At 39.9% G+C, this 24,734-nt stretch overlaps 2 protein-coding genes and 1 non-coding gene across 4 annotated transcripts; all 3 read right to left on the bottom strand.

Moving 5' to 3' along the window:
• Nucleotides 1-1,484: 1,484 nt before the first annotated feature.
• LOC107277788 (uncharacterized) lies at nt 1,485-2,662 on the bottom strand. Its single transcript, XR_010742743.1, has 2 exons — nt 2,246-2,662; nt 1,485-2,046 (listed from the first exon to the last, which is right to left on the bottom strand). It is a non-coding gene; the product is annotated as an uncharacterized protein (transcript).
• A 5,637-nt stretch (nt 2,663-8,299) lies between these two features.
• LOC4342526 (small ribosomal subunit protein uS13z/uS13y/uS13x) lies at nt 8,300-11,186 on the bottom strand. The gene is made up of 4 exons (XM_015789309.3): nt 11,082-11,186; nt 10,827-10,987; nt 9,570-9,758; nt 8,300-8,600 (listed from the first exon to the last, which is right to left on the bottom strand). The coding sequence occupies exons 1-4, from the start codon at nt 11,082-11,084 to the stop codon at nt 8,495-8,497; spliced, it is 459 nt and encodes a 152-aa protein (XP_015644795.1). The 5' UTR covers nt 11,085-11,186; the 3' UTR covers nt 8,300-8,494.
• Nucleotides 11,187-15,079: 3,893 nt separating this feature from the next.
• LOC4342524 (uncharacterized) lies at nt 15,080-23,594 on the bottom strand. 2 transcript variants are annotated; one of them, XM_015791730.3, is made up of 10 exons: nt 23,337-23,594; nt 20,847-23,163; nt 20,363-20,477; nt 20,174-20,268; nt 19,305-19,543; nt 18,862-18,948; nt 18,406-18,505; nt 17,357-17,564; nt 16,020-17,248; nt 15,080-15,444 (listed from the first exon to the last, which is right to left on the bottom strand). In XM_015791730.3, exons 2-9 carry the CDS (start codon nt 23,130-23,132, stop codon nt 16,050-16,052), a joined length of 4,329 nt encoding a protein of 1,442 aa, XP_015647216.1. In that variant the 5' UTR covers nt 23,133-23,163; nt 23,337-23,594; the 3' UTR covers nt 15,080-15,444; nt 16,020-16,049. The 2 variants fall into 2 exon arrangements, with proteins under 2 accessions (XP_015647216.1, XP_015647218.1); XM_015791732.3 differs by having other exon boundaries at nt 16,211-17,248.
• Between the last annotated feature and the right edge of the window lie 1,140 nt (nt 23,595-24,734).

Here is a 24,734-nt window from a genome sequence, read left to right as displayed (position 1 = left end):
GTTTGCTGTGGGCGATTCTGTTTTCCTATCCCAAGTTAGCCTTCAAGTATTTTGGGCCCTTTGAGATTATCAGTGAAGTGGGATCAATAGCATAATAGCATATCGTCTGAAACTTCCAGATGGCAGTCTTATTCATCTGGTCTTTCATGTCTCTCAGTTGAAACCTTTTGTTCCTTCTCACATTCCGGTTTTTGCTGAGTTACCTACCACTGTCCAGCTGGATATCTCGGCGTTGGAGCCATCGGAGATCCTGGATCGCCGTCTTGTTAAGAAGGGTAATGCTGCTTTAACCCAGGTGTTGATTCGTTGGGGTGAATTACCTGCTGAGTGTGCAACCTGGGAGGATTATTCAGTACTGCGCGCTCGTTTTCTCATGGGGGCGGCAGTGTCACACCGGTGGGTGTCACCGGATGATGTATATGTGGCGGCACCACTGGTGACAGAGGAAGCAGAGGACCTGGATGACTCAGCGAAGGCGGGGTGAACGAAGGCGTCTTCGTTGGGTGGAAACGTATTTATGTAATCATAGTGCGTGTGTGTGTTCAGTGCCTGTCATGTGGGCCTGGATGAGAGGGTTTAAATTATGAGGAGTCGAGTTGTAAACTGTCGATTATCTAAGAACAAAAACAGAGGAGACAAAGTGACAAACTATCCCCAATTCTCTCTCGCGTTCACACCATCCGGCGGCTCGCGGCGGCCGAATCCTCGACGCCGGCGAGCGGGGTGTTACATACTCCCTCCCACTCCAACGACCAACATCAGCAAGCAGCAGCAGCTCGATCGATCGACCGCCATGAGCGTGGTGATCCTGGACCTGGACGAGTCGACGGTGCGCGGCTTCGTGGCGGACGACGACGCCTTCGGCCGCAGCGTCGACGCGCGCTTCGAGGCGCTGGACGCCAACGGTGACGGGGTGTTGTCCCTCGCGGGAGAGGGATGGGACGACGCGGTCGAACCGCAGTCATCGTGCGCCCCCTCTTCCTCCTTGCACGGAGTATAATGCACCAATATGGCGATGCCAACCACTTTAATTATTCAGTCTTCTGCCATGATTCAAGAACAGATTCAGAAATGAATTCACAATCTGAATTTTAATTAATTCAATCTTCTGCATGGTCCAAGACTCCAATTACAGAGACTCTCGGAAGTTTTTTTTTTTAAGACTGGTCACCGGGGGAGCTTCCCCACCTGAATTTTCATTAAAATATTGGAACAGTACAGCAGCTTAAGTTACATTAGAGTGAGGGGAGGATGATAAAATGAGTTTCCAAGACTCTACAACAGCCCTGTCAGCGTGGCTCAATCTTTCTGCCCACAGGGCTGCATCTTCTTTACATTTTGCGATAAGGTTATCAATTGAAGGTGATGCACCCCTAGAAACTACATCATACCGATGGTTCTAGAGTCCCCAAAGACAAAGGAAGAAGAAAACTTTGAAGTGTTTTGCAGGCAGAAGACCTGTTGGGCGCAGAGACTCTCGGAAGTGAATCACAATCTCGATGAAGATAAACAAAAACCCAACACTTTTACACCTCTAATTACATTTTGATAGGGAACGTACTAACAAACCTGAAGTTTGATTTCTTCAGTACTTCACACATTGTCCTCAGCGGGCTCAGGATTAACCTGAACCTGACCGCGGCTACGGCAGATCCGGCAAAAACAGGCGCACACGATGTCAGGCTCGCTCCACCACCATATATACCCCAATATAATGAGCGTAGCTATCATGAGTATTGGCGCGAACACAAGAGCTGACAATCCCGTAGCCATCTGAATAAATGGGATCTCTAGTATCATGATAGCTATAATTAGGGAAACTCTCGCTGCAACTTTCGCCAGGAAATGCAGTTTAGGACGGTCTGACATGGTAGTGGTTGCAACCGAACCTGCTGCTAGGAAAATCACCACACACACGGTGAAAAGGGCGAAGAGAGTCCTGGCGACCGGTGGCCAGCCGTTGGTGATGACTTTGGTGAGTGCCGCAAGCACGAAGAAGATGCCGCCTGAAGTGGTGAACAGAAACACTTCCCGGCTAAAAGATCCCTGAATTGATCAATTGACATTTCCAATTTGATTAGTGACACAGTAGAGATGAATCATACACGTGTATGATGCTATGAAAAAAAATAGTAAGCCATTTTTTCCCCAAAATCGCCAGCACAATGAGCGAATGACTGAACAGAGTCCCTTTTTTTTTCCCAGAATGAATCATTCTGTTCAAAAGGATAAGAAGCTGGCGAACCTCTGTTGGCGGCTGTGTTGCAGCGGCTGGAGCAGATTGTGGAAGGGACGCTGTAGCAGATGAAGCAGATGAGGCAACTTCCCCGGAGGGGACCTCCATGGCCCAGGTCGCACTGGAGGCGTGCGATGTGCGGACTGCGGAGGTGAGGAGGAGAGCACCGGAAGTCCGGAACCGTCGGGGGTTAAGGTGCGGAGAACGACGGTCGGCTCGCCGACGGACGGAGCGAGTATATAGGAAAATGAAATAGGATCTGGGAGGAACATACGGGAGCACGGCATACTCATATAGGCTCTGCATCCATCCCCGATTCGAATCCATTCATATAGAATGCTTGTACGTAAGAGCAGGTTCCAGGGTGGAACTGCTGCACCTACTGAGAATCTGAGGGAGAATATAGATTCCATACAAATGGTATACATTATCCAAACTTTGCTTTTCTGTGGCCATTTGAACAATCACCAACTCAGCATGCGTGGAAGAAGTGCTACCGCTTATCTCTTTTTTTTCTCTCCTATATAATGATATAATATTTTTGGATTCCTCCTAAATCAGTATATTAGAGCAAGTATAGTAGAAGTATAATGATATAATATTTTTGGAGCCTTCCTAAATCAGCCTATTAGAGCAAGTATAGTAGAAGTATGTCAGCCGGTAGGAGCGCCACCTCAGAGCTATGTCAGCCGGCGATATGAGTTTTGTTAGGTGACAAGAGAGACTAGAAAATGGACGTGTAGCCAGGGGCGAAGCAGGATAAATAGTCAACGGGGTCAATACTAACCTACTACCTCCGTTTCAAGTTATAAAATTTTCTAGCGTTGTCCACATTCATATAAATGTTAATGAATCTAGACGCACATATATGTCTAGATTTATTAATATATATATATACTAGCAAAAATGTCCGTGCGTTGCAACGGGTAAAAAAATTCTAATAATAATATATGTTTTTCATGCATAATCATGTTAATGACAATGTTTCTATTTTAATGAGCGGCTTGTTTTTTTACAAACAGTATTTTTTTCTTGCGTGATTTTCTCAAACCATTTTTCAGAAATGGCACATTTCTTTTAAACAGTTTTTTCCTACCATGTTTTTTTTTGCTTTTTTTACTTATGAAGAAAACCATATTTTTCTCCCTTTTTTTTGCTTTTCTTTTCTCGTGTGTTTTTTTTCTTGTTTTCTGGCACGTTTTTTTGCTTGTTTTTTTCGATGGTTCTTTTTTGCTTTTTTGCATTACAGGAGAATATATGACAAAATAAAGCCATGTAGTAGATGGCAAAAAATCGATGGATCCTATCCGACTGAAGCGTCCATCACTTTAGCTTTTTTCTGACAGTTTTTTCAGGGCGATTTTTTTAATAGACGGTGTTTTTTTCTTGCACGGTTTTTAAAAACCATTTTTTTAGAAATGGCGTGTTTTTTCGATAGTTTTTTCCTCGCGCGTCTTTTTATTTTTATCGACAATGGAAATAATTTTTCTCGCGCTTCTTTTTATTTTTTTATTGATGATAGAGAACATTTTTAGCGTGCTTTTGCGCTTTTTTTTGACTTTTGCCTCACACGTTATTTTAACCGTTTTTATTTTCTCATGCATTTTCTCTTTTTAAATAGTTAAATTAGAGATAGAGAAGAGATATATACTGGTTAGAAATCAGATTTTGTTTCGCCGTTTCTATTTTTTTCTCTCTTGCATTTTTTATTTTATATGAACCAGCTTTTTATTTTTTGCGAACCATTTTTTCACCATTTTCTTAGGGAATCGAACGAATTTTTTAGATTTTTTTTGCCTTTATAGGAATCAAACTTTTTTTCTGTTTTTAAAGGATTCGGATCTAGCGTTTTTTTTGTCACCACTTTTTTTTTTTGCCTTTTATATGAATCAAATCTTTTTTCCGTCGGATCTACAGTTTTTTTCGCCAGTAAGGAAAAAAAACTTTTGTTGTTGTTGTTTTTCTTTATTTTCTTTTTTGTGCGGCTTTTCTTTTTCTTTTATGCACCTTTCTGTCTTTGTTCTCTTTCTCTTTTATTATTTTTTTAACAAAAACGACATCAAGTAGCTTGTTGCAAGATTATAGGGACTTAGATGTAAATATAAAAATTACAGGGACTCAAAAATAAAAGTACAAATCCAAAAATTAAAATCATATAAAAATGGAATGCTCTTGACATATAGATTCCGTTTTTGCAAACAGATCTTCAATCCGGCACATCAATTTTTTTCACCAATCTAAGTCAGACTTTTTTTTTGGCTTTTATTTTTCTTTTTATGCACCTTTCTGCCTTTGTTCTCTCACTTTTATTATTTTTTAACAAAAACGACCTCAAGTAGCTTATTGCAAGATTATAGGGACTCAGATGTAAATATAAAAATTGGACTCAAATATAAAAGTAAAAATCCAAAAATTAAAATCATATAAACATAGAATGCTCACGACATGTAGATTCCGTTTTTGCAAACAGATCTTCAATCCGGCACATCAATTTTTTTCACCAATCTGAGTAAGACTTTTTTTTTTGTTTGTAACAGTGAATCTGATATAGGAGTCGGACTTTTTTTTCACTGTTACGGATATAGGAGTCGGACTTTTTTTTTGTTTTTTATCGGACAAACCTGGTTTTTTCGGTCCGGTTTTTTTGTTTTTTTCGCCTTTTTTTTTTCTGGATCGGACTTCTTTTTTCCGTTCCGGTTTTTTTAATTGGACAAACCTGGTTTTTTCTGCCCGGTTTTTTTTACCCGGTTTTTTTTTGGACGATGGAAGCACCTCGTATTTTTTAAGTAGTAGAGATATGAATATGGGCAATGTTAGAAAGTCTTATAATATAAAATGGACGAAGTATCTATCTATTATATATTATTCAAAGAGTCTTCAAAAAAGGCACCACGTTCGCTGTGGGGGCTAGAAATTCCCACATTAATCGGAGAAAAAGAAAACGAGAGTCCAAGTAGAAATACAATTAAAAAATAGTTGGAAATTAGGAATTAAAAATAAGCAATATTGATAGAAGAGTCCATAAAATTACCTAATACGAGATTAATCAAAATTCGAAATAAAAATAAAATCCAAAATTAGAAAACAAAAGGAGAGTCCGAATAGGAATACAATTTTAAAATAACTGAAATTTGGAATTAAAAATAAGGAATATTGAGAGAAGAGTCCATATAAGAACCCAATACGATATTAGTTAATTTTCGGAATAAAAATAAAAGTAAAATCCGAAATTAGCAAAAAGAAAAGAGAGATTAGTTAATATTCGGAATAAAAATAAAATCCGAAATTAGCAAAAAGAAAAGAAGAGTTCAAGTAGGAAAACAATTTATAATTAACTGAAATTCGGAATTAAAAATAAGCAATAATATTGACAGAAGAATCCATATAACAACCCGATACGAGATTAATTAAAATTTACAATAAAAGATAAAATAATATCCATAATTTAGAAAAAAAATAAAAGAGAGTTAAGGAGGAATACAATTTTTAAACAACTGAAATTAAACAATAAAAATATTAAAAGAACACTATATGGTAGTATTAATTAAAATTTGAAAAAAAAATAAATTATGAAATTAGAAAAAGAAAAAAGATTTCAATTTGGAATACAATTTATAAATAACTAAAATTGGTGATTAAAAATAAAGAATATTAAAAGAAAAAAAAATCTAAAACGCATGATGAGATAAATTAAGTAACATCCCTATAAAAGAAGTAGAGAGGTGGCGATTGATATGACATATAAAAACTATTAATAAACACCAAATGGAATCCTAACTAACAGGCCTATAAAGGAGTAAGTGATGGCGGTTGATAGGACATATAAAAATTGTTAATAAAACACCAAAAAGAATCCTAATGACGATTAAAAGGAGGAACGATAGGTAGGCCGTGAAGCAAGCGGGCAAGGCGGTTGCCGGGACTTCTAGAAAGTAAAAAAATAAACCCTATTGATAATCATATTTAATTTTTAAAATCTCAATGACAATAAAAAGGAGAAGCAGCGGGCAAGGTATATAGGAGTATAGTTGCAGAGCCGCCGGCGTTTGGCGGGGATTCTAGAAAATAAAAAATAAATTCCAACGATAGTTATGTTTGATTTTTAGAATCCCAATGACAATAAAGAGTAAATGGCGATTGGGCCGTAGAGGAGTATAGTGGCATCGTTTAACAGGAGTTCTAAAAATTATAAAAAATAAAACCCAACAAGACAATAAACTCTAAAAAACTACAAGATCTAATTTTTAAAGGTTCGGAACTTCTAAAAAGTAAAACAAAACCCAATGACAATCATGTTCGATCGTAAAATCTCAATGACAATAAAGACGGTTCGCAGCAAGCGAGCCATAGAGGAGCACAATGGCAAAACCGCTGACGGTTTGGCGAGACTTCTAGAAAGTAAAAAATAAACCCGAACGATAATAATGTTCGATTTTTAAAATCCCAATGACAATAAAAAGAAAAGACAGTGGACAGGCCGTAAAGGAGTATAATGGCAACGTTTGACGGGACTTCTAGAAATTATAAAAAGAAACGCAACAAGACAATAAACTCTAAAAACTATAAGATCTAATTTTAAAGGTTCCACGGAGAATGAATAGAAATAGTAGTAGATCAAGCAAGTAAATAAAGAAGGAGATGATAGAAGTAAGGGTAGCAACTGTGACTTTTAAAAACTATATAATTAGAAACACGAGCATGATAACATTTGGTCTTTTAAAGTCTTAAGACAACGAGATAACTATTTAATAAATTTTAAGTAAATCATACTAAAAATATATGATTTTGTTTGGGTGCTAGCAGCGCAATTGCGCAGGCCACCCAGCTAGTTATATTATTAAAACAACCTTCAAAGAAGACATCACGTTTGCTGTGGGGGCTAGAAATTCCCACATTAATAAGAGAAAAAGAAAAGAAGAGTCCAAGTAGAAATACAGTCTAAAAATATCTTAAATTCGGAATTAAAAGTAAGCAAAATTGAAAAAAGAGTCCATATAGGAACCCAATACGAGATTAATCAAAATTCGGAATAAAAATAAAATAAAATCCAAAATTAGCAAAAAAAAAAAAAGAAGAGTCCATATAGGAATACAATTTAAAAATAAATGAAATTTGAAATTAAAAATAAGGAATATTAAAAGAAGAGTCCATACAAGAATCCAATATGAGGGTAATAAAAATTCGGAATAAAAAATAAAAAAATCAAAATTAGAAAAATGAAAAAAAAAAAGAAGAGTTCAAGTAGGAACATAATTTAAAATTAACTGAAATTCGGAATTAAATATAAGCAATATTGAAATAAGAATACATATAAGAACCCAATAGTAGATTAATTAAAATTCAGAATAAAAAATAAAATAAAACCGAAATTAGGCAAATTAAAAAGAGAGTTAAAGTAGGAATACAATTTTGAAACAACTGAAATTGAAAATAAAAAATGAAAATATCAAAGAACACAATACGAAAAATAAAATAAATTCTGAAATTAGAAAAAGAAAAACAAGATATCAACTAAGAATACAATTTATAAATAACTAAAATTGGTGATAAAACATAAAGACTACTAAAAGAAAAGACCATCTGAAACACATGACGAGATTAATTAAGTAGCAGGCCTCTAGAGGAGTAGAGTGGTGGCGGTTGATGGGAGTATGGGACATCTAAAAACTATTAATAAAACACCAAATAGAATTCTAATGACAATTAAAAGGAAGGACAACAGGCAGGTCGTGAAGCAATCGGTCAAGGCGGTTGGCGGGACTTTAAAAAATAAACGTACCCCAATAATAATTATATTTAATTTTTAAATTCTGAACAGCGGGCAGCGGGCAGGTCGTAGTACGCCGTCGTTGGTTGGTGGATCAACCGAACTGTTGAGAATAATCGGATTATAGAACTATAAAAAGGCGCTGGAAGGATTGGCAGGGCAGAACATCTCATCTTGTGAGAGAATCGAGCACGATTCCTATGGTTCTCGCTGACCGTGAGAGTTGAAACAGCACAAAGTCAACCGTCGCAAGCAATGAAATATGAAAACATAACATCCACCAGAAACACATCCAGTAAAAAAATTAGGCTTCAGAATTTGCGGTACCAAACAACCAAGTTACAATATATAAAAGTTTTGAGATTCCTGCAACGCACGATCTATCTTCTTAGACAAAAGCATCATCCAACAAAACTGCCTATCAAGACTGACATCATTGAAACGCTCATAAGACAAGCAAAATGAATTTGCTGAGCCGATGGGCATGGAATTTATCTCTTCTTGGAGACACCGACAGTCTTTCCCCTCCTGCCAGTAGTCTTGGTGTGCTGACCGCGGACACGGAGACCCCAGTAGTGACGGAGACCACGGTGGTTCCTGCATTACAAAATGGAGTAGTTCGATTCAACTTAGGCCATGTTTCTTTCAGCTTGGGATTATTATAATCTAGATTATTGGGAGTAAGCTGAAAGAAACAGACAACTTATTGAAGTAGCTTATAATAATTTGAAGCTCAGCTTATTATAATCTGATAAGCTCATTTAGGTGAGCTTTTTCTAGATTATTGGGTGAAAAATTATCCACCATGCCACCCACTCCCTCTTTAGACTTGCAAATCCAATAATCTAGGCTCTAATAATCTAGGAAAGAAACAACTAACCGCTTATTCTACTACAGATTATAACAATCTAGTTTATAGTAATCTGACTCAATAATCTAGATTATAATAATCCCAAGCTGAAAGAAACAGGGCCTTAATCGTAGTACAAACGAAATCAAAGCACAATTTGTTCAACTGTGAGAATGCAATTAATTAGATCAAAGAAGTTAGCAGTCCAAAGCCTCGAAACCAAAACGAATATGATTTAAATGGAGTTCACTCCACTAGCTTCATCATAATACAATGAATTATTTAAACTGTGGGAATGACTAAAGACATGAAAAGTTCGTATTTAGCTAGAATTTCATCAGATAAAAAATGGAATTATTGGTGTAACCAGCAATGAATCATTCCCAGATTCCCATGACCAGTTGTTGATGCCGTAAACATCTCATTAAAACAGAACAAATTTAGCTAAAATTTCTATCCCATGACCAGTTGTTGATGCCGCAAACATCTCATTAAAACAGAACAAATTTAGGTAAAATTTCTATCAATGCAACAAAAGCATGAAAGGTACTCCCTCCGTCACAAAAAAAGACAACCTACCTCCAGAGGGGTCACATCCCATCCTAGGTTGCCCTTTTTTTTTGGACGGAGGGAGTATATGTACAGCACCTTACAGATGCAAGTTACAACAAGCCTAAAAAATGTGGTAAGCGAGCACAAATTAAGCAGAACCAAACCTGATCTTCTTCAGCCTCTCAAGGTCATCCCTGAGCTTCATGTCCAGGGCGTTAGAAACAACCTGGGAGAACCTCCCATCCTTGTAGTCCTTCTTCCTGTTCAGAAACCAGTCAGGGACCTTGAACTGGCGAGGGTTTGCCACCACAGTCATGAGGCGCTCAAGCTCCTCAGGAGTGAGTTCACCAGCCCTACAGAGAAAAATAATTGTTAGCTTTCTCACTAGTAACATAAAAGTCCTTTGGTTTTGCACAAAATCATCACCATCTTATGTTTTGGTTACAAAGTCATATCAGATTAACTTAGCATAAGCAAAGTACAGTATGGCATGTCAGATTAACCAAGCAGCATGAAACAACTAATACCAAATAAAATATAGATGTGATAACTATAACACGTTTTTATCTAATTAAACCCTCAGGTTCCAAACGAGCATAAAAATAGACTAATCATCTTAGTAGCCCAAAATTAATGACGTCCCAGAAAATATAAACTAATCAAATGCCCTACCATTCAACATAATTGTGAACTGCTAAGTAGTAACAGACAACTCCTGACCTATTAAGCCAAATAGAACACAAATTCAACTTAACTGAAACTAGTTGCAACAAACTGACACCTTGTGACATCACGTCAGAATAAACACAGTATTAGGCAATTAACTGGAGCCAAAAGATCAGCCATGCAATCAACATCATCGCCAATTGATATATAAACACATCAAAATTAGCAGGCATTTGAATCCCCTGTCAAGTTAGCAAAAAATAAATCCATAACTTACAATTACAACGGTTGTGCTGTTAAAATAAATTCTAAAAGTTCCAAGCAATCTAACTTAGTTGGCAGACAGTTAATAATCAGCTTTGCGGCAGCCTTATGCACAAAAAAATTGCCATGTAAGAGTATGTAACAGATCACACAATCCACGACAAAGAAATTAAAGCACCAGCCAGTAAACCCTACTCTGAATCCCAGTCACTATCGAACAAAATAACTCTAGTGCATGATCCATCCACCTAACATCACAGTAGAACCAACGAAACCACAAAACTTCGGATTCAAAATGCACAGTTACAAAGCTACAAACCCAAAGATGCTCAAATTATCTAGAAATTAGCCCGATAACACTAATAACCATTCGTTATACCTACACACACCAAACGATCCAACGCCACGCACCATTCCAGCACATCATCAACAGCACAAACTAGCACCCAGATCAGGGAAGGGGGGGCGTGAGGCGAGAAGGTTTTGCTCACCGCTTGTTCATGTCGATGTCGGCCTTCTTGCAGGCGATGTTGGAGAAGCGGCGGCCGACACCCTTGATGGAGGTGAGCGCGAACATGATCTTCTGCTTCCCATCCACGTTCGTGTTCAGCAGACGCAGGATGTGCTGGAAATCCTCCCCCGCGATCAGCGACTGCAAAAATCAAACACACACGCGATTCCTCCCCTTAGCACCTGCGCAAAGAGACCACTGCAAAGGGGAGATGCGGGAGAGGAACGGAGCTTACCATGGCGGCGGCGGCGGCGGCGGCAACGGCGCGGGCTCTCTCGCCGGAGGGGGAGGGGGAGGAGGAGGCGGTGGCGCGATGCGGCTGCGAGGGTTAGGGTTTTCCGGTTCGCGGAGGAGGCGGAGCTGTTATATAGTTGCGGGTGGAGTGGATCGGACGGCTGTGAGTGATGGGGATTGAGATCTAGGGTGTAGATTGAATGGGCTTTTACTTGGGCTTGTTAATATGTTGTTGTTGGGTTAATGGACTGTGGCCCAACGCAGCAGCTTACGCAACTACAGGTTTCCTAGGCGTTTTATCAAGGAAAAAGTCCACTTTGACTCCCTTCATTGTCGGCTGAATCTAATTCGTATCCCTAAACCGCAAAACCGGATAGGACGACTCCTCCAATTATTAAAACCAGTGCAATTTGACTCCCTCAACGGTTTTGAAAACGGTTTTGGCTGACGTGGCGCTGACGTGGCGCCTACGTGGCGGTGTTGACCCGGTCTTCGTCCCACATGTCGCTTACGTGGCATTAGAATAAAAACAAAAACCAAAAATTTGTAGGACCAACATGTCATTCAAACAAAAAGGTGGGACCCACCGACATGTGGGCCCCACATGTCAACCACCCTCTCCTTCCCTTATTCCTCCTCCCTCCCTCTCTCTCCCCCTTATATATCTCTCTCCCCCGGTCTCTCTCTTCACCTTGGCCAGCGGCGGCTGTGGGGACGGCGGTGGTCGACAGCGGCGGAGGTGGGGAACGACGGCGACGGCGAGGAGGTGGGCGGCAGCGTGTCTAGTCTGCTTTCGCGTCCCGTCGGGACGCGGACGCCGAGGCGGTCCAAGGCGAAAGACACAGGGGCAGCGCTGACGATGTCGTCGGGGGAAGGGGCGCCGGTGACCGGGACGGGGATGTGGTCGAAGAAGCCGCCGCACGCGTGAACCACGTCCACGCCGTCGCGCCACCACTGTTGTCGTCTCTGTGCTTCTCTCCTTTCCTTCTCCTCAAAGCTATCGGCATCATCAAGCAAAACGCCACCCGGAGCAATTCCTCATTGGCTCATTGTGCCACTCTCCCCCCACTACCGCCAGTCGCCTCTTTCCCCTTGACGAGCGTGCCACCCTTCGGGCTCCCCACCGTCTCTGCTACCCCGAAGAGCTGCCGCCCTCGCTGGCTTTAGGAGGCCATCGGAGCTCCGCTGCCTCCCCATCCCAGACGAGACCGTCGCCATGCTCGCCTACCCCGCCACCGGACGAGCGCCTCCACCAGCCTCCCCGCAGTCCTGCGGCGACCAACTTCCCATGCAGCATCTTCCCCCATAGCCTCCCACCGTCGGCCTCCTCCTCCTTTTTTCCCCACCGTCGAGCTCCCCACCACGCCGGCGAGGAGGTGGCCAGGTGGGTGGCGGCGGCGGTGGCGTGTCCAACCCGCTTCTATGTCCCGCAGCCGCGGCGGGTTCAGCAGCATGGCGAGGCAGTCCTCCCTCGGCGCCGCCCGTGTTAGCATCGTCTCGATCCACGGCGAGACGAGCAGCGTCGGGACGCGGACGCCGAGGTGGTGGCGAGGGCGCTGGGTGTGGACAAGGCGCTCGGGTGGAGCACCGGCCGTCCGCTCCAACTACCGCCGGAATCGCCGCCCCTGCCGCCGATTGCGCCAAGAGAGAAGGTGAAGAGAAAGGGGGAGAGAAAGGGAGAAGGGAGAGAGAGGAAGGAAGAAGAAGAAGATAGAGAGGATGACATGTGGGCCCCACATGTCAGCGGGGCCCACAATTTTTTAATGTGCGAATCACAGATGGGTCCCACAGATATTTTTTTAATTCAATGCCACATAAGCGCCACGTGGGATGAAGACTAGGTCAACATCGCCACATCAGCGCCACGTCAGCAAAACCGCCCTCCAAAACCGCTGAGGGAGTCAAATTGCACTAGTTTCAATATTTCGGGGAGTCGTCTTATCCGGTTTTACGGTTTAGGGATACGAATTAGATTCGACGTATATTTAAGGGAGTCAAAGTGGACTTTTTCCTTTTATCAACTTCAAGGACTGAAAATGATGCGGTTTTAGGACAAAAAACACGAGAAGACTAGCTGGCGCGTATGCGCCAGCGGCGCGCGGGACTTAGGGTTAACGTAACTAATTCAAATAGTTAAGGATAATGAGAGTAATTAAAGAAAGATTTTTTATTTTTTGACTTACGATTTAAATTTTGACAACTCTCAACTCCGAATTTGAAAATTTCAATTCGAAATTTCAATTTGAAAGAAAAATTTTGAAAACTTTCAACTCTGACTTCAAAACTTTCCTTCGATTTGAAAACTTTCAACTCAGATTTAAAAATTTTCAACTCGAGATTCGAAAACTTTCAACTCGAGATTGGAAAACTTTCAAATCAGATTTGAAAATTTTCAAGTTAAGATTTAAAAACTTTCAACTCAAAATATTTTTAAAAAAACTACGTGTGCTAAAGATTTTTAAAAAAAGTAATCAGAAAAATAGAAAAAACTAAAAGAAAAAATCGAAAAAAAGGAAAAAAATCGCGAATAAAAGAAAGAAAAAAAGCCCGATGGGCTTCTGGAGCCGGGGGAGGCAGCGCGCGCAAGTTAGCAACGCCCCAAAAAAACATGCTTAAACGCATGCTTCTTTTTTATATTTATTATATGTAGTTGTACGATCAAATAAATTGATGATTCATGGAAGAATATTCTCTGCGGTAGTGCCGCACAAGATCAACTGTGCAACACCACGCAGACTATTGACGCGTGTCCGATGTATTATTGCAGCCCGAGACCATCTTTGCCTCTTTGGAGCCAAGCCGATCTTCTACACCCACGTCTCCCTCAGTTACACAGTCTCGTGCCAATAAACAATTACCAGAACATGATTATCGAAGCAAGATTATTACTTAGGCCTAGTTATTTTCTTCTACTCCAAACTTCATCTTGGTAGTTTACGTTTTTTAAATTGTTAAATAATACGTCTTTTTAAAATAATTTCTATATAAAAGTTATTTAAAAAATTCAAATAAATTCATTTTTTAAATTTATAGTTAATAATGAGCTAATACGCTTTCTCGTTTTGCGTGCGCTAAAAATTCTCTCTTTTGGAGTTGATCGAACGCAGCCTTATAAACTTTCCGTGATTTATATGTCAACAAAAATGTAATCTCAAAGCCCTTTTCAAACCGTGATTTCTACGTCATCAAAATGGAATTTCCCAACCCTATTCAAATGAAAAAATAATTTCTGACCAGTTGAGGCATATTGATAAAGTTTAGTAAAATGTATATTACCCTAGAAAAATCCCCTGTATATTACTCCCTCCGTTTTTTAATAATGATCTCATTAACTTTTGAAAACACGTCTGATCATTTATTTTATTTAAAAATTTTGTGGACATACATAAGATATAAATCATGCATAAAATATTTTTAGTGATTACAACATCTCACAACAAAATAAATAATAATCATGAAAAAAAGTTAAATAAAACGAGTAGTTAAATATGTGTCTAAAAGTAACGGCATTATGTATCTCGCATCAAATAGAGCACTGTTAAAAAAATGAATTAGATTTTACATGCAGCCGGTAGATATGACTCGATACTGTAGAGCTCTGGGAGATTGGACATCGGCTCGGCTGCAATGATCGGCTCGGGTTGCAACAGGGATTGGACACGCGTCACTAGGGTACACGGTGTTGCACGGGCTGTCCGGTGCGGCACCGCCGCATAGAATTTTCTTCCTTGATTCATCGCTCGACCAACACTGACGAGTATTTCTGAACGAGGGAGGTTTGCTGGTTTTCCCTTCAGTTTCTTCAAATATATGCTTCATTCTTTTATGAACAGAGGTGATAGAAATGAGTAGAAGACAGCAGAATTTACGAAGGATAACGAATACTCAAGCCACTGACACATTATGGGTAAACAGCAAATTTGACCATAGCTGGTGAACAATCTGGATGCTGAAATCCCATCCAGAATTCAGAATTCTAAACCGAATGAAAATTCAGAGTAACAGTCAAACAGATGAGGATGGATTTTTATATCTGTACAGGCACTACCTGCAAGTCTGTTTTCATCGACAATCTTCAGACAACATTTCAGGTGCACCAAAATGCCAACAGCAATTTCCCACATGTATTTACACCAAAAATTTGGCCCACTTTTTGGGGTTTGTATAAGAGGTCCTACGGTGTGAACTACTTATGCCTACTAAACCAACAAAAAGCCCCCATGATCGACAGACTACCAAAATTCTGAAACATCAGCATTTCATTGCTGCAAAATGCAACTCTAAACACTTCGTTGTAGCCATGGAGAACGAGCTGAGGCAGCTACTTGCAGAAAACTAGATCGTCCCTCCCATTGCTCTGCTCACTGTAAGCATAAAAAGGTAAGACAAAGTTCTTAGTCCAGAAATTACGGATTCAAAACAAATTCAATAAAGTTCCTTTTGATAATGGAACAAGTGGGGAATATAACTAAAAAAAGAGAGAACTGCCATGGAATTAGAAATTACCAATGGATTTCCTATGTTCAAGTTTTTGTTATTGTCCATGTTAAGGAAACTAAAACTAGATATGGGGTTTTCTAGCAGGATTTCTTTTTAGTCCTTTTCTCCTAGGAATTATTAGGCCACTAAAGAAATCTATCAATATATCAGAATAAATGATAGTAAATTCGCATGGAACATAAGCATTGCAAATGATCATGGATCAATTCTTTGATGTTATATTACAAGTTCTACAGCTAATTTTGAATGATTTGGAGCATTCTTAAAACTATCATGCCTGTAGCTTGAAGTAGGTTATTGTCAAGAAAATCATTACCATTTGGAGGGGAGGGGTGGGGGGGGGGGAGAGAGAGAACAGCAAAAAAAGGGCAGGGAATAATTTAGTATGTGAATAATATGATTATCAAACGATGAGCTCAAATTCTAGGATATGGGATACCTTAAACATTTTGTAGCAGGAAATGCAAAGTCATGCATTAACAGGTTCTCTGGAAGCTAGGTCATCTTCCATGCTATTTTTGTATGTCCCATCCCCTCCATGAAGTTGATCATCCCCACAAGTTAGATTAGGCTTAGCCATAACTTCACCATTAATGTCATTTGACATGACAAGCGCTGAAGCTGGTTTACCTGCTTCACTGAAGTTCTCAACTGTGACTTTCACCTCAATCGCCATGTCCTTCATTTTAACACTATCACTTTCAGTAGACTTCATTTGATCCGATTTCTCCAACATAACTTTGCTTATAGAAGTTCTCAATGGTGAATCACTTTTGTCTTTGATAACCTCAACCTTTTGCTGGATACATCTCTCCATTGACACTCCAAGTTCAGCTGTAGAATCAGTGTCATTTTCAGTGGTAGCAACAAAATTATTAGCTACATCGTCAACAGCAGTTTGATCTATAGTTGCGCAAGCATTTTTGTCTGCGATAACCTCATCCTTCTGCTGAATAGACCTCACTATTGGCACTTCACAGTCAGCTACAGAATCACTGGGATCTTCAGTAGTAGCAACATTATTAGCTACAGCACTAACAAAAGTTTGATCCTTAGCTGTATTATGTTCCATACCTTTGACTTCCACTGAATTCTGAATATCATGATTCCCAACTATAGTGGCTAAATGAACTGTCGTATCAACAGGAACCATGGAAGAGTTTTTGTCTTCTTGGTTGGTAACGTTGCAAGAGATGGAAGGTTCAGGTTTGTCTCTTACTAGAATAGCTTCAACAGAAGGTTCACTAGATGTGTGATGTTCTCCTTTCACAGTCTCATTGGATGAACATGAGCCTGGATCCACTGTCATGGGAATAGCAGATGAATCTGTAAGACTGGAATTAGATTTATCTTCATACTTCTGTTCTGCAATTATGTCCTCAGAAGTCAGTGTCGCATCTGTTTCTCCATTTTTCATTTCTTGAGTATTTTCAGATTCAGGCATGCACTGAACAACATCTAATACTGGAGATGTCAATTCTGCAGTTTTTTCTTCAGGAACACAAGGCAGATTAAGTGTCAAGCCTTTGGAGTTCCCAACTAAAGGATGAGAGTCATCATGATGCTTAATATCAGGATCACCACCCACTGGTAATTCACAGGAAAAATGAACAGGTGTCCGGGATCCGGTTGCTTCAACATGTGTTTGAGCATCCATCATATCATTAACTGCATAAACACAAAGAGTGTTTGAGATATAAAATTGAATTGTTACAATAATCTTAACAAGAGAATTCAAGGAATATTCTCATGATAATTTGGTATGGTAGCCTGTACCAGTAGTGTTCTCTTGGTTAATAGTGCCTGTTGCAAGCAACCGCTTCTCTAGAAGACCAGTGCCATGGATAATCAAGATATTCAGAGACTTGATTTTTTGTCTCTTGGAAGGTTCAACAGGTTTAAAACCAAAAACAGTAGTCCAGGTATTTTGCAATTCAGGTATGGCAGGTATTACTAGTCTTCGAACATTCAGGGAGGAAAGGGCCTACAAAACAATAAATTACCCATGAAAATATTAGAAACTCGTCCGAAAATGAAACAAAGAAAACACTGGTACATCAAAACAAACAAGGAAAAATATTGCTCAACAATATCAAAATCTAGTTTGTACAACTCAAACATGAAGCTAAAGCTTCAAGTGAAAAGTAAACAACTAAGTACGAAGTATCACTTTATCATCATCAGCTAAAACTGAAGTAATACTTCATACCTTTCTACAACACCTCATTTACCTTAAAAGACATAAGAGAATACATATATAGTTTTGCACGTACATAACAGTTACAACAAATATAATGATGTTCACCTAGAACAAGTTTTCAAGACAGCAAGGCCCCTTCAGGACAAGTTTCTTGGGACAGGGCCTGGTAGGAGGCAGTTACCAAGCTCAGTCCTTGTCACATTTCATTTTATTTTCTCGTTTTTAGTTACAATTTCAACAGATTTCGACATACAAAGCAAATAGAGTAAAAAATTGAAAACATCTAAAATGGGAGGTCTCTAAGAAAAAAGCATTTCCCAGTGACAGCAGGATCGCCAGTTCCCAGCAACAATCATACAGTTAAACTGGGGATTTGGAACTATTATAAGGGGGATAAGGGAATATATCCTATGCACACAAGCTTCCCGTGCACACTCCGTGCACACCAAGTAGCAAATGTCACAAAAAATTCTAGAAAAAATTGGGACACATACTTCCAATAGTATTACACCTACATGTGAAATCTTTGGAAATGATGAAACAAGAAATCTTTAGTAGTTGGTGGAACAAACCAGCTTTTACACAGCTCCAAACAGAAAAAAGAAGAAAAGAAACGCCATATTACCGATTCAATTGCATTGAGTAGCCGATGGCACATCCCTTGGCGCCTATATATGCCCCTTGTTCCTATGAATGGCATTTCTGCTAAGTCAGTTCCATGAATCCTGATTCACACAGAGAAAAAATAAGCATTTTATCATTGGAATTTGCAAAATAACAAGTGAAGGCTAAGTATGCCAGCTGCACAATATGTCATCATGGATGGAGTTGCAGTTGGTTAAAGAGTGAGGGGCAAATATAATCTCTTTTCGAAACAACAGTTCTGTTGGAAGCCAAACTTGAACAAAAAAAAGAGATGACTAACTGCTTATCCTAAACAAATTTCAATGCATAGATATGTTGCAGCCAAATGCTAGGTTGATTAATCATGAGCACAACAGATCGTGAGGTGGCGATGCCTGCGACCAATGCCAACAGCTTCAAAGTGTTGGAGCATAGAGCATATGAATATAAAATTTACCTGACAGCTGCTGCAGATATAACTTCATCACCCCGCTCCAGAATAAATGTATAGAACTTACTAAAATTTAAACGATTGAAATCTGACCTGCAATAGTATATCACAGAATTTCAATGAGAACATATAAAAATCCAAGACAATGTTAGCACATCTTAGTTTATGCTAATGGGTAATAAATAATTATAGTAGGCCCTGCAACAACTTTAATATTGTCATAGTGATCTCCAAAATAAAACTTTCTACAGGACATGAACTCAATCTGCTCAACTTTTATATTGACTTGCCCTTACAAACTTGGACTGACAGTGAAGATTAAAAAAGTAACATTACTAACTTCCAAGTATATTTGAAGTGCAGCTAACTATGGGAAACCATATAGAAAGCCAAGTAGGTTTTCATTTGCATTGATTCTTACATGAACCAAGAAGGCAAAGGCAACTTACCCACAGTTATATATGACATTGTGGATTATATTAATCCCACTTCTCTCATCAATACGTGGCAGAAAGCACTCATCCATAACTGAGAAAGCAACAGCTGTCTTGGAATTGCAATGTATCAAATGAGCTTTCCCTTTGGGAGGTGCAGCTAGTTTATCAGGAAAACAGCGAACCAGGCTCCAGGAAAATCCAGCCTCAATAGCGTTCTTTACCCCAAGTAGTTTTCTCAGATGTTTATAAATCTGTGTTGTTTCCATGAAAAGAGTAGTTTAGTGTCCATGAATTTCAACAATCAAAGCAAACATGATCAACATAACAAATGCAAGTTTTTATCTGTACAACATTTTCTATCACTAGTCGAGATCATGTGAGCAGTAAATGCAAATTTCATGGTTCGTTATGATGTAGGAGGTTGCATGGGGAACAACAACACATTCTGAGTGCAAGCAGGGGAATAGCAATTCAACTGGATTAATGGGCACAAATCCAGGTGTCAATGTTACAGATCCCAGCACCTCTGGGAGATTCAACATATGAAATATTCCAACAAAAAGAAGCAATCAAACATCATTTCTCTGGATTAATGGGCACTAACCAGGTTGAAATGTGTACATTACAACACCCCTAACAGAAAAATCGTGCAAGCTTAAACTTAGTCCAAATTTGGTGTGTGCTGCTAATCGATCATGAACAAGGTAATGTTTAGTAAGTGCTGACCATTTGTAGTAGCTTCTTGGCAGGATGTGTTTTGCTATAAGAATAAAACTGAAGGGGAGCTACCTAGCGAACAACAGACAACCTGATGCAGGCCAATGCCAAACAAGATCCTCAATTCCCCATAACAGATAACAGCATTAAATGAAATATGATACCTTTCTACATCCTGGGCTGCAAAAACAATCAGTTGAGGAATTGGATTCAGCTTTAACAGAGTCTTTCATGGTTCCAGGTGCACAAACTTGATGATCTGCAAAATTATTGTTTAAGATAATACTTCCGAAGCACAGAAACATTTGTGTGTGTGAGAGAGAGAGAGAGAGAGTGCATATCAGGAGCCTTACATTTCCTTGAACACTGTAAACAAGAAAGTAACTCAGCAGACGATGTTGTTATTTCTTGGGTAGAACCACAGAACCTACATATACAGCTACTGCAATGCCAATCACCAGAAGGCATCTGCAGAAGAAGTTTGAATAAAGCAAATATCAGCAAAAGCTTGACATGTTACCCTGAGAGATACATTTAAACGATTAGCCTATCATACTAGATAGCTAACAAACAGCTAATGGAAAGAACTGATAGGCTCCGTCTAGAGGAAATGCTATTCATGTAATTGCTTATAGCTTTCTCAGATAATTGTTGAACTAAATATGCTGGGGTTTTAAGTCAGCTGTGTATTACTGTATTTTTCAGAGGAACTGAAATAGTTTGGAGTTTTGACACAACAGAGGGAGCAACTAAAGAGAGGATGCACTTTCTCCTGTGTATTATTTATAAAATAAACAATAAGAGTGCTCCTGTACATAACATTATATGCATGCTTACCTTGATTCCTAAGCAAGCCAAGTGAAAAGTTGAAGGGCAGTTATCGCAGCAGAGCAAATCGCCACCATCACCACAAATGCCACAAGTATCATCATCCGGATCATCACCAGGATCTACCTTGTAAAACCCTTTCTTTTCAGATTGTGATTGCTTCTTCCACGCATCAACTAAGCATTGTGACAACGTAGCCCCACCATCTTCCAGAAAGATGTTTTCATAGGGCTGCTGCTCTTTTGAACCAGCATGAAGTTCAAACTTAGCAACTGTGAGAATCTTAGAGCAACATCCGCAGTGAATGCCATCCCTAGTAATTCTACCCTCCAACCTTGCCCGTGTGCCCTTCTTATTCATATATTTGACCTTTGCATCTTCAGAAACAACCCCCATATCTATCATCCATGATAAAACTGTCCGCTTCCATCGATAAGGAAAATAGCCGTCCACATTGCCTTCCATGCTATGAGTACTACCACGGACAAGAAGCGCACATCCCCTAACTCCACTGCTTTGATGCTTGTTTCCAGAACTTCTACCAGCATTGTTGTCTTTGGAGTTCCTGCTGCTGCTGTCCTCATACTTCTTTTTAGAAGCACCAAGTTCTTTCTTGGTCCTCCTTTTCACCACATTCCTCTGTAGCATTGCTAAATCATTTTCTGATATGGCATTACAGGCAGCATCTGCAACACCTGCTTTATGCTTAGATGATTTACCTGTATGCTTCCCACTTTTAGACTGCTCTTGGAACACAGCATAAGCCTTAGTGATTGACCAATAGCCATTTCCTTGTGGAGAAACATAGACAGAATCTTCATAATCTTTGTTTTTCCTGCGCCTTAGATCAATTTTCCATCCATTGTTTAAAAGAATGTCCTTTATCTGACCCCTGAGCTTCTGCTTCATTGTGTAACGAGGCCCTTTCCTTTCCTTCTTTATTCCATGCTTCTCAAGAGAAGGACGAGATGTATCCTGATCAATGGCATTTGGTTTTGCTTTCTTGGACAAATTTTCTGGTGACATTTTATGATCAAGCAATCTTTTTTTCTTATTCTTCTCATCTTTCAAATTAAGTGAAGGCTGACGTTGGCCTAGTGAGGATATCTTCAGTTGCGCCTTTGAATTTTGCTGCTTCATTTTCTGGCCCAAAGAAATTCCCACTACACTTGGGTCACTTTTCCTCAATAGGATGGGGGAGACTAGTTTTTCTGTGATTCTCTTCTCACCATCTGCACCCTGTTTTTGGGACACATCAATTGCATCGCTTTTCTCCTTATCTTGTCTACAGACATCGCTGGTTTTCAAATCTTCCTTAGTGTTTCTGGACAAAATCTTGCCAGCGCTAGTTTCTAGATTCACCGTACAGTTCTTCGGTGCCTTATCATCACCACTTTCCCTATTCGCCTTGTTCTTCATCAGAATCTTGGCGTCACTGGTTTCCCCAACCACCTTAGTGTTCTTGCTTCGAGGATTGCCATCACTGGTTTCCTTGGCCACCTTATTGTTCTTTGGGAGGAGCTTTAAAACACCACTCTTGGTCAAAATCTTTCCATCACCATTTTCCTCCACTGTAGTCTTCTTTGGCAGAACTTTGCCATCACCAGTATCCCCATCCACCTTAGCATTCTTCGGCAGGTTCTTGCCATCACCAGTTTCACTAGCCACCTTATTGTTCTTCGGACGGATCTTTAAGACACCGCTTTTCCCTTGTACCCTTATAACCTCTTGGTTAGTCTTCGATGGCGTCGATTTCTCAGGTTTCAGTGGCTCTGGCCGTCTTCTCTCATAAACCGAACTCGATGCATGGTCCTTAACCTTTTGGGAACTGCTTACCTTCGTCTCGACCCCACCTTTCTCATCAAGAACCCGCCCTGCCCTTACCTCCGGCTTCTCAAATCGCCACTTGGGGAACCCCGGGCGCAGCATTTTCCCGCCGGTTCCATCCTTCGATACACTCCCACCGCTTCCGCTGCCGCCACCATGGGCAGCCTCAGTTCTGATCCTCTTCACATCAGGTTGCAAAACACTCTTACCCACCTCACTTCCCTTGCTCTTGTCTGAACCACCTCCTTCATCAGTAGACTTGGCACCAGAAACCTTCTCAGGACTAACAGTCACCACCTTTTCCCCACCCTGATCACCACCTCCTCCGCTTCCGCCGCCGGCATTTCCGGCATCATCATCATCATCCTCCTTGCGCCGCGTCGAGACAAAGAACTCATCCGCCTCCGAATCGCTGGACTCCAGCACCAGCTGCCTCTTCCGGCCGGAGCCGGACGCAACCGGTGGCATGGGATTTCACCTAAACCCCCAATCTTCTCCACTGCAAACGCAAAAACCGCCGCTATTAGCACCACATCCACGCATCAATCAATCCAAAAAAGAAGAAAAAAAAAGAAAAACTACTACACGAGTTATTAATAATCGAGAAGGAAACCAATCCAGGCAAGGACGGATTCCCAATCTAATCTACGACCACCAATCCAATCCGGATACCTTCGATTCGATCCGATCCGACTAGGAGGTCGGCCGGGCCGCGTCGCCTCCTCCCCGAACCGACCGAGAGAGGTGGAGGGTCCGGGCGACGATCTCGCCGGAGACGGGGGGGGCCTTGACCTCGCCGGAGACCCTCCCGCCGCGGCGGCGCAGATCGGAAGCAGAGGAGATGGGAGAGTAGGGGGTGGAATCGATGGAGTCGAGAAGGCGGAGAGAGAGAGGAGGGGTTGCGGCCGTCTGGGAATAGAACAAACAAATAATGGGAAATTAGATATTTGCCCTTTTACCTAATTTGATTACGGTTTTTAGTGTTAGTTTTGGCAACATTTGGAAATCTCCGTTTATAATTCTTCCCTGATAATATGGAAGTGGTTAATGTTAGCCTTTAGCACTGTATTTGGAACAATTTCAATTCAGAATATACCAAAATTCCGAATAAATATTTCGCTTGTGATCACTCTCTATGTCAAGAGGCAACGATCTAACCACGTGCCAATGAGTATATTGTCGATTTATCTAACGTTGAAATAATTGTGAGTATCTCTCACAGCTCTTTACTATATTTTTTATTGGAAGGTGTTCGTTGATCGGGTTGATGTGCTATTGTTTTCATGACGGTTAATGTATATAAATTAGATATTTATGTATAGAGAGACAAAAGGAAAATTTAAAAATTAGTACATTTGACCATATAATTAACAATAGCCAATTAAAAAAGAGGAGTGATAATCCCTAACGCTGATAGGTTAGTCTTATATGTCCACGGTCAGAATAAAAAACATTGACAACATAATTATCCCTCACTAACTAAAATAACTATAGTATAAAATTATAGATTATTAGATTATTATCAATATTGTATATCTCCAACACATTTTATATTTTTATCTATTGATAGTGAGGAGGATGACGCTCAGTTGACTCAATCACCCTTGTTTTTTTCTTAAGATAATGAATCACCCTTGCTTACATATGTTAGTCTCTAATCCTTAATTATAAGAAAAAAGAAGTCTACTTTATTACCTCATTTAGGCCCTGTTTATTTCAGTTTAAGATTATTGTAATCTAGATTATTGAGCTAGATTACTATAATCATAATCTGGATTATAATAAGCGGACGTAGTATAAGTTGTTAGCCGTTTATTTCCCTAGATTATTAATTGTTTGTTAGCTCTTAGCCACCCAGTAATCTTAAAAAGAGCATCTTTAGAGTGGATTACCATATTATAGTAATCTAGCTTATAAATTATAATAATCTATCATAATAAGCTATCTGTTTGTTTCAGCTTACTTCTAATAGTCCAGATTATAATAATCCTAAGCTGAATTAAACAGTGCCTTAGTTTGAGGTAATCCACTTTATGGAAGAAAAAAAGGCTCAACCAACCCTAAAACTAT

Source organism: Oryza sativa, chromosome 7, assembly GCF_034140825.1.
Source record: "Oryza sativa Japonica Group chromosome 7, ASM3414082v1".
NCBI lineage: Eukaryota > Viridiplantae > Streptophyta > Magnoliopsida > Poales > Poaceae > Oryza > Oryza sativa.
This window is presented reverse-complemented; position numbering and strand designations above follow the sequence as displayed.